This window comes from Homarus americanus, unplaced genomic scaffold (assembly GCF_018991925.1).
Source record: "Homarus americanus isolate GMGI-L3 unplaced genomic scaffold, GMGI_Hamer_2.0 scaffold40856, whole genome shotgun sequence".
Lineage (NCBI taxonomy): Eukaryota > Metazoa > Arthropoda > Malacostraca > Decapoda > Nephropidae > Homarus > Homarus americanus.
The window spans coordinates 6,666,735-6,679,898 of record NW_024734615.1 but is presented as its reverse complement, the minus strand read 5'-3'; the positions used below and the strand labels follow the sequence as shown (position 1 = coordinate 6,679,898).

The 13,164-nt window shown below is 37.4% G+C and overlaps 1 protein-coding gene across 4 annotated transcripts in view; it reads left to right on the top strand.

Moving 5' to 3' along the window:
* Positions 1-13,164, top strand: part of LOC121870403 (lysophosphatidylserine lipase ABHD12-like) — a 152,535-nt gene that overhangs the window by 107,724 nt on the left and 31,647 nt on the right. For 3 of the 4 annotated variants that reach the window (XM_042372237.1, XM_042372238.1, XM_042372239.1), the window contains 4 exons: positions 3,884-4,001; positions 6,307-6,468; positions 12,341-12,468; positions 13,015-13,071. In XM_042372237.1, coding sequence (XP_042228171.1) covers positions 3,884-4,001; positions 6,307-6,468; positions 12,341-12,468; positions 13,015-13,051 — 445 coding nt within the window. In that variant the 3' untranslated portion in view covers positions 13,052-13,071. The remainder of the gene's footprint in view (positions 1-3,883; positions 4,002-6,306; positions 6,469-12,340; positions 12,469-13,014; positions 13,072-13,164) is intronic. The other variant, XM_042372240.1, reaches the window with a different exon arrangement.

Genomic DNA, 13,164 nt, shown 5'->3' with positions numbered 1-13,164 from the left:
ACATTTTATCTAAAATTTGTATGTCTAATGCAAAATATATGATGTTTATATTCAAAATGATCACCAAATTGTAAGAATTCCAGCAATGTAAATTATATTCTGGCCGGGTAATTTGTATGAATTTTATGAGCTAAAACAAATATCTTCAGTTAATAAAAAAAAAATATTCTTCACGACACTATCTGTCAATCAAAGTACCCCACCTTGCCTTCCCCCTCTTCCAACCGCGCGGGCAGTCCCAAACCTCCCCCCCCACCCCCTACCAATCCTCCCTTCAAGAGATGTTGGGTGAAAAAAATAAATTTTAACATTTTGTATTAAATAATACCTCAGATTAAAGTTAGGATAATATAATTAACATTGCTGGATTCCTTGTAAGACCAGGAATATTTTGAATATAAACGTCATATATTTTGCACAAAAGTTAACATACTTACTCAGAGTGAACATTTTATTTAAAAATTTTATGTCTAATGCAAAATATATGATGTTTATATTCAAAATGATCATCAAATTGTAAGAATTCCAGCAATGTAAATTATATTCTGGCTGGGTAATTTGTATGAATTTTATGAGCTAAAATAAAAATCTTCAGTTAATAAAAAAAAAATATTCTTCACACGGTAACAGATGGTCGGTCGCCGGTCCCTCCCTCCCTCCCCCCCACCCCCCACCAACGTCCCTACTAGATAAATGTGTGGGAATACCAGACTGTTTACCTTTTTAGTAATAAATAATAAATCAGACTAAAGTTAGGATAATATAATTGATATTGCTGGATTCCTTGTAAGACCAGGAATATTTTGAATATAAATATCATATATTTTGCACAAAAGATAACATATTTACTCAAGTGTAAACATTATATCTAAAATTTGTATGTCTAATGCAAAATCTATGATGTTTATATTCAAAATGATCATCAAATTGTAAGAATTCCAGCAATGTAAATTATATTCTGGCCGGATAATTTGTATGAATTTTATGAGCTAAATAAAAAAAATTATACTTCACCGTGTAAAGGGGTACACCCACCGCGGAATGTGAGCATCCTGGGTTCTGGCAGGGCACCGCGTAAACGTGGAAATGCGGAATGTGGGACCGCGTAAAGTGAGGGATGACTGTAATTTTAACAATTATTGAACATAATTGAAGGTAAAGTGACTAGTTTTATGTTCGCCATCCAGCCTCTTAACACAGCAAACAAGCATTAGTCTCTCTGTTTTCAGTGGAGGTAACATCTTGCTTGAGACTCTCTTCAACTAAATGCTTTTTTTCTGTGTTTCCAAGCAAATTATTGGTCATTTTAAAATTTATTTTACATATTGACAATATATAGCGCAGTGCAGTGTTATTTTAAAGAAAATATTCTTTATTTCCAGCAAGTTTATACCTAAAAGATCATGTTGACATTGTTTGAATCCAGCATGGGGCTTAAGAGATCAAGAAAAGCAATTTCAATCCAATCCAAGTAGGAAATTATAAGAAAACATGAACAAGGCATTAGAACAAATGCGCTATGCAAAGAATATGGCATGTCGACATCAACTGTGTCGACAATTCTTGCACAGAAAGACAAGTTTAAAGGAGTGAGAGACAAATCTACAAGTGTTTAAAAGTAGATCCCTAAATGCAGAAACTGAGAGGTTACTTCTCATCTGGATTAGGGAAAAACAGATGAAAGGTGATTCAGTTTCTACTGAATTCATTTGTGAAAGAGCCAGGCAGATATACGAACATTTAAAGACAGATCAACCTGATTCTTCAGGCACAGAATTTGAAGATTTTCGGACCAGCAAAGGCTGGTTCGAAAAATTTAAGAAAAGAAGTGACATTTTCAGTGTTAGGTATGGTGAAGCTGCTAGTGCTGATACGGAAGGGGCAGCAAAGTTTTTAATGGAATTTAAAGAACTGATGGAAGAAGAAAATTATCTTCCACAGCAAGTATTCAATGTGGACGAAACTGGGCTGTTCTGGAAAAAGATGCCCAAAAGAACATTCATCACCAGAGATGAAGCCTCTTTACCTGGGCATAAACCCATAAAAGACCGTCTCTCTCTATTGCTTGGTGCCAATGCTTCAGGGGATTTCCGACTGAAGCCTATGCTTGTCTACTACTGAAAACCCCAGGGTGTTCAAGAAACAGAAAGTGGTAAGAACAAAGCTTGGAGTTTATTGGAAGTCCAACCGTAAGGCATGGGTGACAAGACAGTTCTTTAATGAATGGGCTGTTGATGTGTTTTGCCCTTTTGTCAAGAGCTACCTAACCACCAATAAACTCCCTTTAAAGGCTCTTCTCATGGATAATGCTCCTGGTCATGACCCTGAACTTGCCAGAAAATTGGAGTATCAATTTGACTTTGTAAAAGTGTTGTTTTTGCCTCCAAACACTACATCAATCATACAGCCAATGGACCAGAATGTAATCAGCAACTTCAAGAAGTTGTACATGAAGAAAATGTTTAGGAGGTGTCATCAGGCAACTTCCAATGATCCTGAACTTACACTGAAACAGTTCTGGAAGACACAATTCAACATACTGGTGGCTGTAAAATTGATTGTGTCATCATGACAAGAAGTCTCCACTAGATCCCTCAATTCTTCATGGAAAGCACTGTGGCCATCAGTAGTCCATGATTTTGAGGGATTTGATGATGACACAGAGTTGGACCAGGAGATTGTGTCCATTGGTCAGTCATTGGGCCTTGAAGTGGAGGAGGAGGATGTGGAAGAGCTTGTGATGTCTCATGAGGAGGAACTTACTCCTGATGACTTGAAGGAACTGGATGAGATGTTACGGGTAGAGGCTGACAGTGGTGAGGAGGAAATTGAAAGTGATGACCATGTGTCAATTGAAGAGTTGAAAAATGTGATTTACCACTGGGAGAAGTTCAGGGAACTGGCTTCAAAGCACCCAGATGTGGAAAAAACTGAACTAACTTTGTGTCATGTTGAGGACTCAATGGTCTCCTTCTTTAAACATAAGTTAATTGTGTGGAGGACAGATGCCCCACAGACCACAATTGACACTTTCTTCAGCAAAAGGCAGAGGGAACAAGATGCTATCCCTCTGCCTTCCACTTCAAGAAGGAGAGAGGATGATGCTAGCCCTCAGCCTTCCACTTCAAGAAGGAGAGAGGATGTTCATGGTGGAGAATCTGTCAGTCCAGAGGTTCCTGACATTTTCATGGAAGGTGACTCACCTTCCAAGAAGCAGTAAAATGCTTCTCCTCCACCTCCACTTTCTTCTCTTCTCCCTTTTCCTCCTCCACCTCCTACTTCAAATTTACATCATCATCATCATCCAGGAGCCTTCTACATACACACCTCAAGGTAAGTGTCCATTTCTAAAATTTTTGTTGAATTTAGGCAATTTTCGGTGAGCTGGAACCAATTACCCAAAACCCATTGAAATAATGGTTTCGGTTAACGAGCAACCTGCTGGAATGGATTGTGCTCGTTAACCGAGGGACCACTGTGTGTGTGTGTGTGTGTGTGTGTGTGTGTGTGTGTGTGCGTGTGTGTGCACGTGCGTGCGTGCGTGCGTGCGTGCGTGCGTGCGTGCGTGCATGCGTGCGTGTGTGTGTTACAGGTACTGTATTATAGAACTTTAGGAATGTCTCTCATGGGTCATTACCCCAATCCTCGCATTTCTCATGGGACGCAACCTTGCTAACCATGGGAGAATTATAGAATGTAACACCTGTAGATGGTGAGGAATTTATTGTTTACAGTACTGTACAGTATACTGCATGTCCGTATATAAAATAGTTCAAAACTACTGTTCTGTACTGTATTGATAATAGTATATGCTGTTAACACAGCATATATTTAAAAAAAAATAAATATTATATACATACTATATATACAGTATATATTTTAGAGTGTCAACACATGCTGTTGGAGATTTATGCCTAGAGGGTGACCATCCTGCTGCGCTTGTTCTGGAGTCGCCCTTTAATAACATCAAAGATGAAATCAAGTTCCATCCACTCTCATCTGTAAGTTTGAATTTTCTTATTACACCTGCCTGGGGCTTCTTATAACCCCACCCCTCCCCTGTGTTGTTAGGGTGCATGAGGATGGTAACCACACATTCTTATATTATTGCCAATGTTTTAATTTGAAGCAAATCTTTCCTATTTTGCTCGAGTCAATCTGGAGCATCATATTTTAAAATTCGCACCTAATGTTTTTCTGGGCACGCTACAGTGTCCTAAGGGCAAAGCTGTACTGTACATGTACTCAAAATAATGAGCTAAATGATTACTAGAATTTTTGTCTAGTGCAAATTATAGCATGTTTAAATTCAAATTAATCTCTATCTTATAAGAATTCCAGCAATGTTAATTATATTCTCCCATGTCAGTTCAGTGACATTTTATAAGAGAAAAACTTAGTCACTCTCAAGGACAGATAAATAAATAAGCACTAGACCTTGGCATCAACTGTCAAACATATCACCTCATCTCACCTCCCTCCCTGCCCCCCCCCCAGCCAGTAAACAGACCATTTTGCATCCCTTAATTTTAGCTGTGTTGATTTATGAGTGTTTGTTTTAACATAATACCACAAAAAACAATGTTTTGTTTATTCTAGGAGATGGTCTGAGATGCATCTGGGTAGACTCAGTCTTTTTAGTATTTTGTGTTTCTCTCAAGTACCAAACTAAATTATTCCATTGAAACAACACTTCGATTTAGTGCAAGTTCAGTTTAAAGCGACTCCTCTTGGAACCTTTCTCGTGTTATATCGGCATTCTACTGTATATATAATGGATCAATTGATTGACAAATAATATTCAAGTAACATAAGTGATACAAATATGACATTTAATAACTAGGGGAAAAGGTCATACTACGGGGCATTTCAACATAGTAACAGTGCAAAAAGGTAAGATTGGCTGTGAGTGAATACACTGGTCAACTATGAGTTGTTGATCATTTTTACAATGGTTGGAACTGGGCTGTTCTTATAGCGATCAGTACGTGCTTGTATGGGCTGGATGCAGTTGTGGTGTCGAACAGCAATTCGCAGACGAGGGATCTTGGGTGGTAGTAGGAGCCGGTGTTGAGGATGGTGCAGAAGCTTCTTACCAAATTTGTAGATGAGGTCGTGGTGATGATCAGAGAGAGCCGAGAGAGTAAGTGTGGTGAGCGCTTCTTGATATGTGGAGTAAGAAGGGGAGAGAATAATCTTGTATGCACTCTTTTGCAATTTTTCCAGGTGTTTCCGTTGTGTGACATTTAGGGAGGAAGATCAGGCAGGGGAGGCATAGGTGAGCTTTGGAAGTATGAATATTGAGTAAGCGTTGAGGAGCTCGGGCGCGGAAACTCCGAGGGACTTGAGTCGGCGGAGGAGGTGGAGATGAAACTAGAGGATTTGACAACTTTACTGACGTGTGTTTTCCAATTTAGTCTATCTATACTGACGCCGAGGAGCTGTGTGTGTGTGTGTGTGTGTCAAGAAAATGGGATTGTGGGAAAAGGTTTGTGGTACTAATTAAGGAGAATGTAATTGCCGTTAAGGCGATCACAGGATAAGGAGACCCAGTACGTGGACATGAAGAATATAATTCGGTCAAAACATGTCTACAATTATTACACGTAAGTAAACATCATTTTGATATCACACTAATACAATGGTGGGATCTCGTGTATGCACTAATGTTCTGTAAACAGACTTGTGTGTTAGGGTCTTAAGGAGAGAGAGGGGTGTTTTCAGTACGGCTCCAAAGCGTTTATTGCCCTCACAGCAGAGGGAACCACCGAGGTACTAGGCGCCGTCTGGTCTTTATTAACGGATCAGCAAATTCCAGCGTCTGCCTTCTGTAAACACATGACCAGCACCTCCACTCACTACACACTCACTACCTCTCTCTCCACCTTCACATCTCAGCAACCACCGAAACTTAAATATCTCCTGGTTCTTCTCATGGACGGTAACAGAGAAGTAAAGGGTAAAGGGTAGGAAGTTATAAAAGGACAACAGGAGTACAGGGAGATTAGAGAGAAAGCAGTTAGAATGGTGAGAGAATAATGAAGAAGAGAGGAGATGAAAGATCACAAATCAGGTTGACTGAAGGTTTTACAGAGTTGTTGATTTGGATGCTGGAAGGAACTGAATTTTATACATGGTGTACTGTACTGTACTAGGGAAGCTTATGTTGATTGTACTGTAGGTCATTTTGGTCAGTAATTTTGACCTTTTCGGACAGTAACTTCCATATGAACTTCTTCTCGTACATCACAATATTTAAAAGGAGTATAAAAAGTTTCTATCTTCCTACAAACTATCTTTTTTCAGTTTTTTCGCAAGATGCCGAAGTTTGAGTGGTTGTTCTTGAAGCCTTTGGCAGCATCAGGTATCGACTTCTGTAGTGATGCCCACATTGCCCATGTTCAGGCCCCAGTCCTGATATTACATGCAGAGGATGATCTGGTTGTGCCCTATGCATTAGGACAGAAGGTCAGTAATTTTGTGATCACAGCTATACAGTATTCTTATAAAGCTTTTTTTTTAATATTTGACAAATCATTCTTTCTTCTTTATCATTATTTAAAAAATAAATAAATGATGTAATACTGTACAGTAGACCCTTGCCATTCGTGGGCTTGTGATTTTGATAATTCGTGGAAAGCAGATGGTGGCTAGCTTGTGAGCCTTTGCCCGCAGCACAATGAGTCACCCATTCACCTGCAGCCTCTCCTATCCCTCTGTTCACACCTGTGATGCAGCATGTCATGTTGTTCTCTAAAAAATTTAGTGTTTGTATGAAAATGGCCCCTAAAAGACAGCTTAGTGTCAGTGCTAGTGGAGTGAAACGTAAAAGGCAGAAGTCAATCATGACCCTGACAAAGAAAGTTGAATTATTATACAAGTTAAAGGAGGGAATGAGCACTGCCACGGCTGGTCGGTTGTTTGGTATAGGTAATGCACTAAGGTAGTATTAAGTTGATATTCTCAGTTTTGCCTATTCACACCATTCCTTGGAATCTAACCCCCACGAATAACCAGGGTTTACTATTTGGAATCGCAGTAAAATATGATGTTTTAGATCATTGTGACTCCTAATTTATTAACTTTTTAGCTAGATAGCCTCCTGTTCTGGACAAACCTTATTTTAAGGTTTAGTCCATTATGCCTCATGTCAATAATAGCTGGGGACTGTTTTTTTTTTTCCATTCATCCCTCCCCATTGTGCCAATCACCCTCAGAAGCAGGATATTAGATACAAAGGTTTCATCTTTTTTTTTTAAGCTTCTAAATTTAATTCCTACAGGTACCAGTATACTGTATACATACAATTAGATAATGTGATTTTTTTTTATATACGTAATATAAAGTGGATCTTCGAATGCCATTTTGTCACAGGAACCTAGTGCCCTACAATATATTTCATGGTACGTCTGGCTGTGCCTTAGTAGGGATTTTTTTTGTCCATTGCCCAGGTAAACAAGCACCCTATGAGAGTTGTCCCATATAAAAATGATGGGAGTACAGTATTTAAAAGAAGGCTACTCCTGTAATTTTTCCTTACCTTACCCTTCCCCAGTGATACAGCAGAAACCACCAGGAATATAGTAGAACGGCGATTTAAAGCGATTCAATTTAAGATTATTGATTTAAAGCTACACCCACAATTAAGGACAATGTTTTAATTTAAAGCAAATCTTTCCTATTTTGTGCGAGTCAATCTGGCGCATCACATTTAAAATTTTGTTCCTAATGTTTTTCTTGGCTCGCTACACTGTCTTAAGGGCAAAGCTGTACTCAAAATAATGTACTAAATGATTACTAAAATTTTAGTCGAGTGCAAACTACAGTATAGCATGATTATATTCAAATTAATCACTATCTTATAAGAATTCCAGCAATGTAAATTATATTTTCCCCAGTCACTTCTGTGACATTTTAAAAGCAATAAACAAAAACTCACTCCAAAGAACATAAATAAATAAATACTTCACTTGACCTTTGGCGCCAACTGTCAAACATGTCACTGTCACTAAAACCCCTCCCTCCCTCCTCCCCCTCCCAGCCAGGGTTTGGTGGTTTTAGGCTTAAAGTTTTTATCTTATATAATATCACAGACTAAGGTTAGGAGAATATAACCTGCATTGCTAGAATCCTTGTAAGACAGCAAATAATTCGAATATAGACATCATATATTTTCCACAAGATATACAAATTTTAGTCAAATGTACTAATTAAGTACAGTACTGAAATTGTTTATGTCTATTGCAAACTACAGTTGTACCCCACTTAACGCGGTCAATAGAACCCAGAGGGTCCCGTGTTAAGTGAAATCCGCGTTAAGTGAACAACAGAACATATGGGATTAATTCCAATAGAAACCGGCCCGACCCCCAAACTCTACTTTTTGAAGGCACATACCTATGTTGTAGTAAAAATAACATCTTAATTTTATGATGGTACATGCACACAATTAATACGTAAGAGAAATAGAGAAATACAGTCGCCAAGTTAATGTCCATTCAAATAATGGACTCGACTCCCTCCCCCTCTTCTCACACTACACTCCTGGCTCTTCCCTCTGAGAAATTTTGGGGGGAAAACCAGGTATAGTAATAAATAATTCCTCAAACTAAAGTTAGGATAATATAATTGACATTGCTGGATTCCTTGTAAGACCAGGAATATTTTGAATACAAATGTCATATATTTTTCACAAAAGATAACATATTTACTCAGAATAAAATTTACATCTAAAATTTGTATGTCTAATGCAAAATCTATGATGTTTATATTCAAAATGATCACCAAATTGTAAGAATTCCAGCAATGTAAATTATATTCTGGCCGGATAATTTGTATGAATTTTATGAGCTAAAACAAATATCTTCAGTTAATAAAAAAAATAAAATATTCTTCACAACACTATCTGTCAATCAAAGTACCCCACCTTGCCTTCCCCCCCTCTTCCAACCGCGCGGTCAGTCCCAACCCTCCCCCCCACCCCCACCAATCCTCCCTTCAAGAGTTTTTAACATTTAGTTTTAAATAATACCTCAGATTAAAGTTAGGATAATATAATTGACATTGCTGGATTCCTTGTAAGACCAGGAATATTTTGAATATAAATGTCATATATTTTTCACAAAAGATAACATATTTACTCAGAATAAACTTTACATCTAAAATTTGTATGTCTAATGCAAAATCTATGATGTTTATATTCAAAATGATCACCAAATTATAAGAATTCCAGCAATGTAAATTATATTCTGGCTGGGTAATTTGTATGAATTTTATGAGCTAACACAGGCAGTCAGGCAGGGTGGCGGGTGGGGGGTGGGGCGAATCTAAAAATAGCTCTCGAGCCACTCACCGTGTATATGTGGAAAAAACCCGCGTTAAGTGAAAGTTCAGCTCTGGCGAGGCACCGCGTATATGGTAAAACGCGCTAAGTGAAACCGCGTTAGGCGGGGTAATACTGTATAGCATGTTTATATTGAAATTAATCACTATCTTATAAGAATTCCGGCAATGTTAATTACCTATATTCTCCCAGGTCAGTTCAGTGACGTTTTATAAGAGTAAAACATAAACTCCCCCTATATGACACATAAATAAATACCACTAGGTAACTGTTGTCTGGCTCCGGCTCAGCTGTCATCATAAATCGACTCTCCTCCGACTTCCCATAAGAGTGACTGGTTTTTAAGCTTTAAGTTTTGATCTTATAAAATGTCAGACTAAAGTTGCAGAATGTAAATTGCATTGCTGGAATCTTTGCAAGACAGTGAATAATTTTAATTCAGACATCATATGCAGTATTTTGCACAAGAGATAAAAATTTTAGCCCTTTGTAATAAAATTACTAATTACACTAAAATTTGTATGTCTCTTGCAAACTATAGCATGTTTATATTCAAACTAATCACTTTCTTATAAGAATTCCAGCAATGTTAATTATATTCACCCAGGTCAGTTCAGTGACATTTTATAAGAGAAAAACTTAGTCACTCTTAAAGACAGATAAATAAATAAGCACTAGACCTTAGCATCAACTGTCAAACATATCGCCTTACCACCCCTCCCCCCATCTTCCCATCAGCTGATCGCTAGTAAACAGACCATTTCACATCCCATAATTTTAGCTGTGTTGATTTATGAGTGTTTGTTTTAACATAATACAGGTTGTACCTCTCTAGTCTGGCAACCTCGGGACCTGACCGGTGCCGGACCATGGAAATTCACCCTTTTCCTGGATAGATAGTAACTTGTGCTTATGCCTGGAAGCACTAGCACCACTTTCTCTGCGTCATGGTCTCTTTGAAGACATATTGAAGGGTTAAATGTCGTATAGTAGCTTCTCAAATTTCGCGAGTTTTTAATTCTTAACGTATTTTATTGGAACACACAAAAAAATAAATAAATAAAAATTTTGATGGCGGAAACTTGAATTTCGACGGGTTTGAACGGCCCGCCAATGTGCAGACGACGTGCATAATAGTGTAAACAGCGTCATTTCTCTTATGTACAAAAGATTCATTATTGTTTATTACTGAATGTCTTTTTTATTGAATTAATGTTTATGTGTGCAAAATGAGCAATAAAATTCATTAATAATACGTAGAATATTAAAACACACGAGGAAATGACAAAGCATTGTTTTCGTTGATTACAAAACCAGTGACTGACTGGTTCTACATATAAAACTGAAGAAAATAAGACCTTGGTTGTAGCTGTAGTAAAATTAATATGGTTGTTTTAAGTAATGTTATTTAATGTTAATAAATGGAACAATAGAAGTAGCTAACGATAATGGTAAAGAAAAAAGAGAGATCGCATATGTAAATGCGCATGCGCACACGTGAAAACATATCGTCATTACTTTACATAAGAATATGAAAGCAACACTTATTTACTGTTCATATATATTTTAATTAATGTTTCTGAATTTGTTTTTATTGAATTAATGTACGTGTGTGCAAAATTAACAATACAATTTATTAATAATACGTGGAATATTAGAGGAGACGAGACCGCTGCCGGCATTGTTTATGTTAAAGCTTACGAAACCAGTGACTGATTGGTTCTACATATAAAACTGAAGAAAATAAGACCCTGAGTTTAGCTGTAGTAAAATTAATGTAAAAAATGAATATGGTTGCTTGAAGTACCTGTAATGTTATTTAATGTTAATAAATGGAACAATATAAGTAGCTAACCATTAATGGTAAAAAAAAAAGTGAGACTGCTCGTATGTAAGTGCGCACATGTGAAAATATATCGTCATTACTCTACATAAGAATATGAAAGCAACACTTATTTACTGCTCATATATATTGAAGGGTTAAATGTTGTACTCTGTATAGACAAGCAGAGAGAGAGAGAGCAGCCGAACTGCCGGATGTAAACAAACCTTAATTTCCCGCAGCTTTTTTTTTTTTAAGGGGATTAGCCCACCCGGGCATAGGTCACTGACCCACATTGGGGCCTGAGGGGCAAAAATTTAATACTCCTGTAATAATAATAATAATTCAGATAAGTAAAAAAAAAAAAAATAAATAAATAAAAAAAATAAATAAAAAAAAAAATAAAAATAAAATAAAATGCTGCCTATCTACCTATTGGACAAACCAAAATCGTTCCGGACCACGGGAGTTTCCGGACCACAGAATGCCGGACTAGAGAGGTACAACCTGTACTACAAAAAACAATGTTTTGTTTATTCTAGGAGATGGGCTGAGGTGCATCTGGGTAGACTCTGTCTTTTTAGTATTTTGTGTGTCTCTTAAGTACCAAACTAAATTATTCCATTGAAACAACACTTCGATTTAGTGCAAGTTCAGTTTAAAGCGACCTCTCTTGGAAAGTATCTCGTGTTATATCGACGTTCTACTGTACGTACAAGTTCCTATATCATCATTGGCTAAATTGTAGTTATTCCATAGGAAATTGTTCCTAAAATCCCATTTTCAAGCAGAGCTTCCCTCCCTTCTCCCTTGGGTAGTGGTTATTCAGAGGGAATCTAAAGTAAAATGGGAAATTGGTTGTGAAATAATGATGTTGACCAGGGATAGGAGGGAAGTGGACTGACTAGGTAGACATTTACTTTTAATTAAACCTGCTTTTTAAGAGCAACCTTTGTAAATCCAATCTCTCTTGTCTTTAGGGAATAGGTTTGATGGGAAAAGAAAGCCTATTCAAAGCTCATTCCTCAGGTCCACATGGGCTATCATGTGATGAACAATACCCACAGATAAGGCTTGTGCAGTGACAAGAGCTGCCTGGCCATGTTCTCATACCAGTAAATAGGACCTCAGAGTCAATATACTATTTTTAATAAAAAATTTTTTTTTTCCAATAGCTCTATGAGACAGCCCTGAAAGTGAGACCGAAGGGTGCTCCACCTGTGAAGTTTGTAGGCTTTGCCGCGAGTTGTGGATATTCTCATAAATATATATACCAAGCTCCTGAACTGCCAGACATTCTCAGGTAGGAATCAAAATACTAATATTAAATCTGTCATGTTTCACTGAAATATGGAAATGATTTTTATGGTTTGTTAGTTTTCATTTTATGGATTTTATGATAGGGATTGTGCAAATGGTACTGTAATACAGTATGTTAAGCCAATTAGGTTCATGATATCCGCCCTCTTTTGACCATACTGGTTAGACTACAACAGTACCTTATCTTTTAACAGAATGTAAGACTCTTCATTTTCAAAATAAAAAGATTCCAAAGGAAATCCATGGTGTTATTCAAGACGAAAACCACTGAATCATAATGATTTCCCTTGTCAAATTATTCTCTGGTTCACCCAACCATAGAGAATAGGCTCACTCCTGTTTTCACCTCTTAGCTCTGTCTTACTGCTATACCAACTTGAACTAGACTAGCTCTTTGCAGCTCCTGTATGTGGTCAAACATGATAGGATGAATTAAAGACTAAATTACACATTATGGACCGGTTACTCATTCCTAATTATAAAACTGGTTTTCAGTATCAGTCCTTCATTTTTTCTTCTTCTTTTCAAGGGAATTCTTCCATGAAGCTGGAGAGACCAAGAATTAGATTGTAGCAGAAGAGCCAAGGTAATATAAGCTGCAGTATTTGCAAATATAGTACAGTACATTGTTTGTCTTTGTGTGAATAGGTCAGTCAAGACATGTCCCATGTCCTGTCCT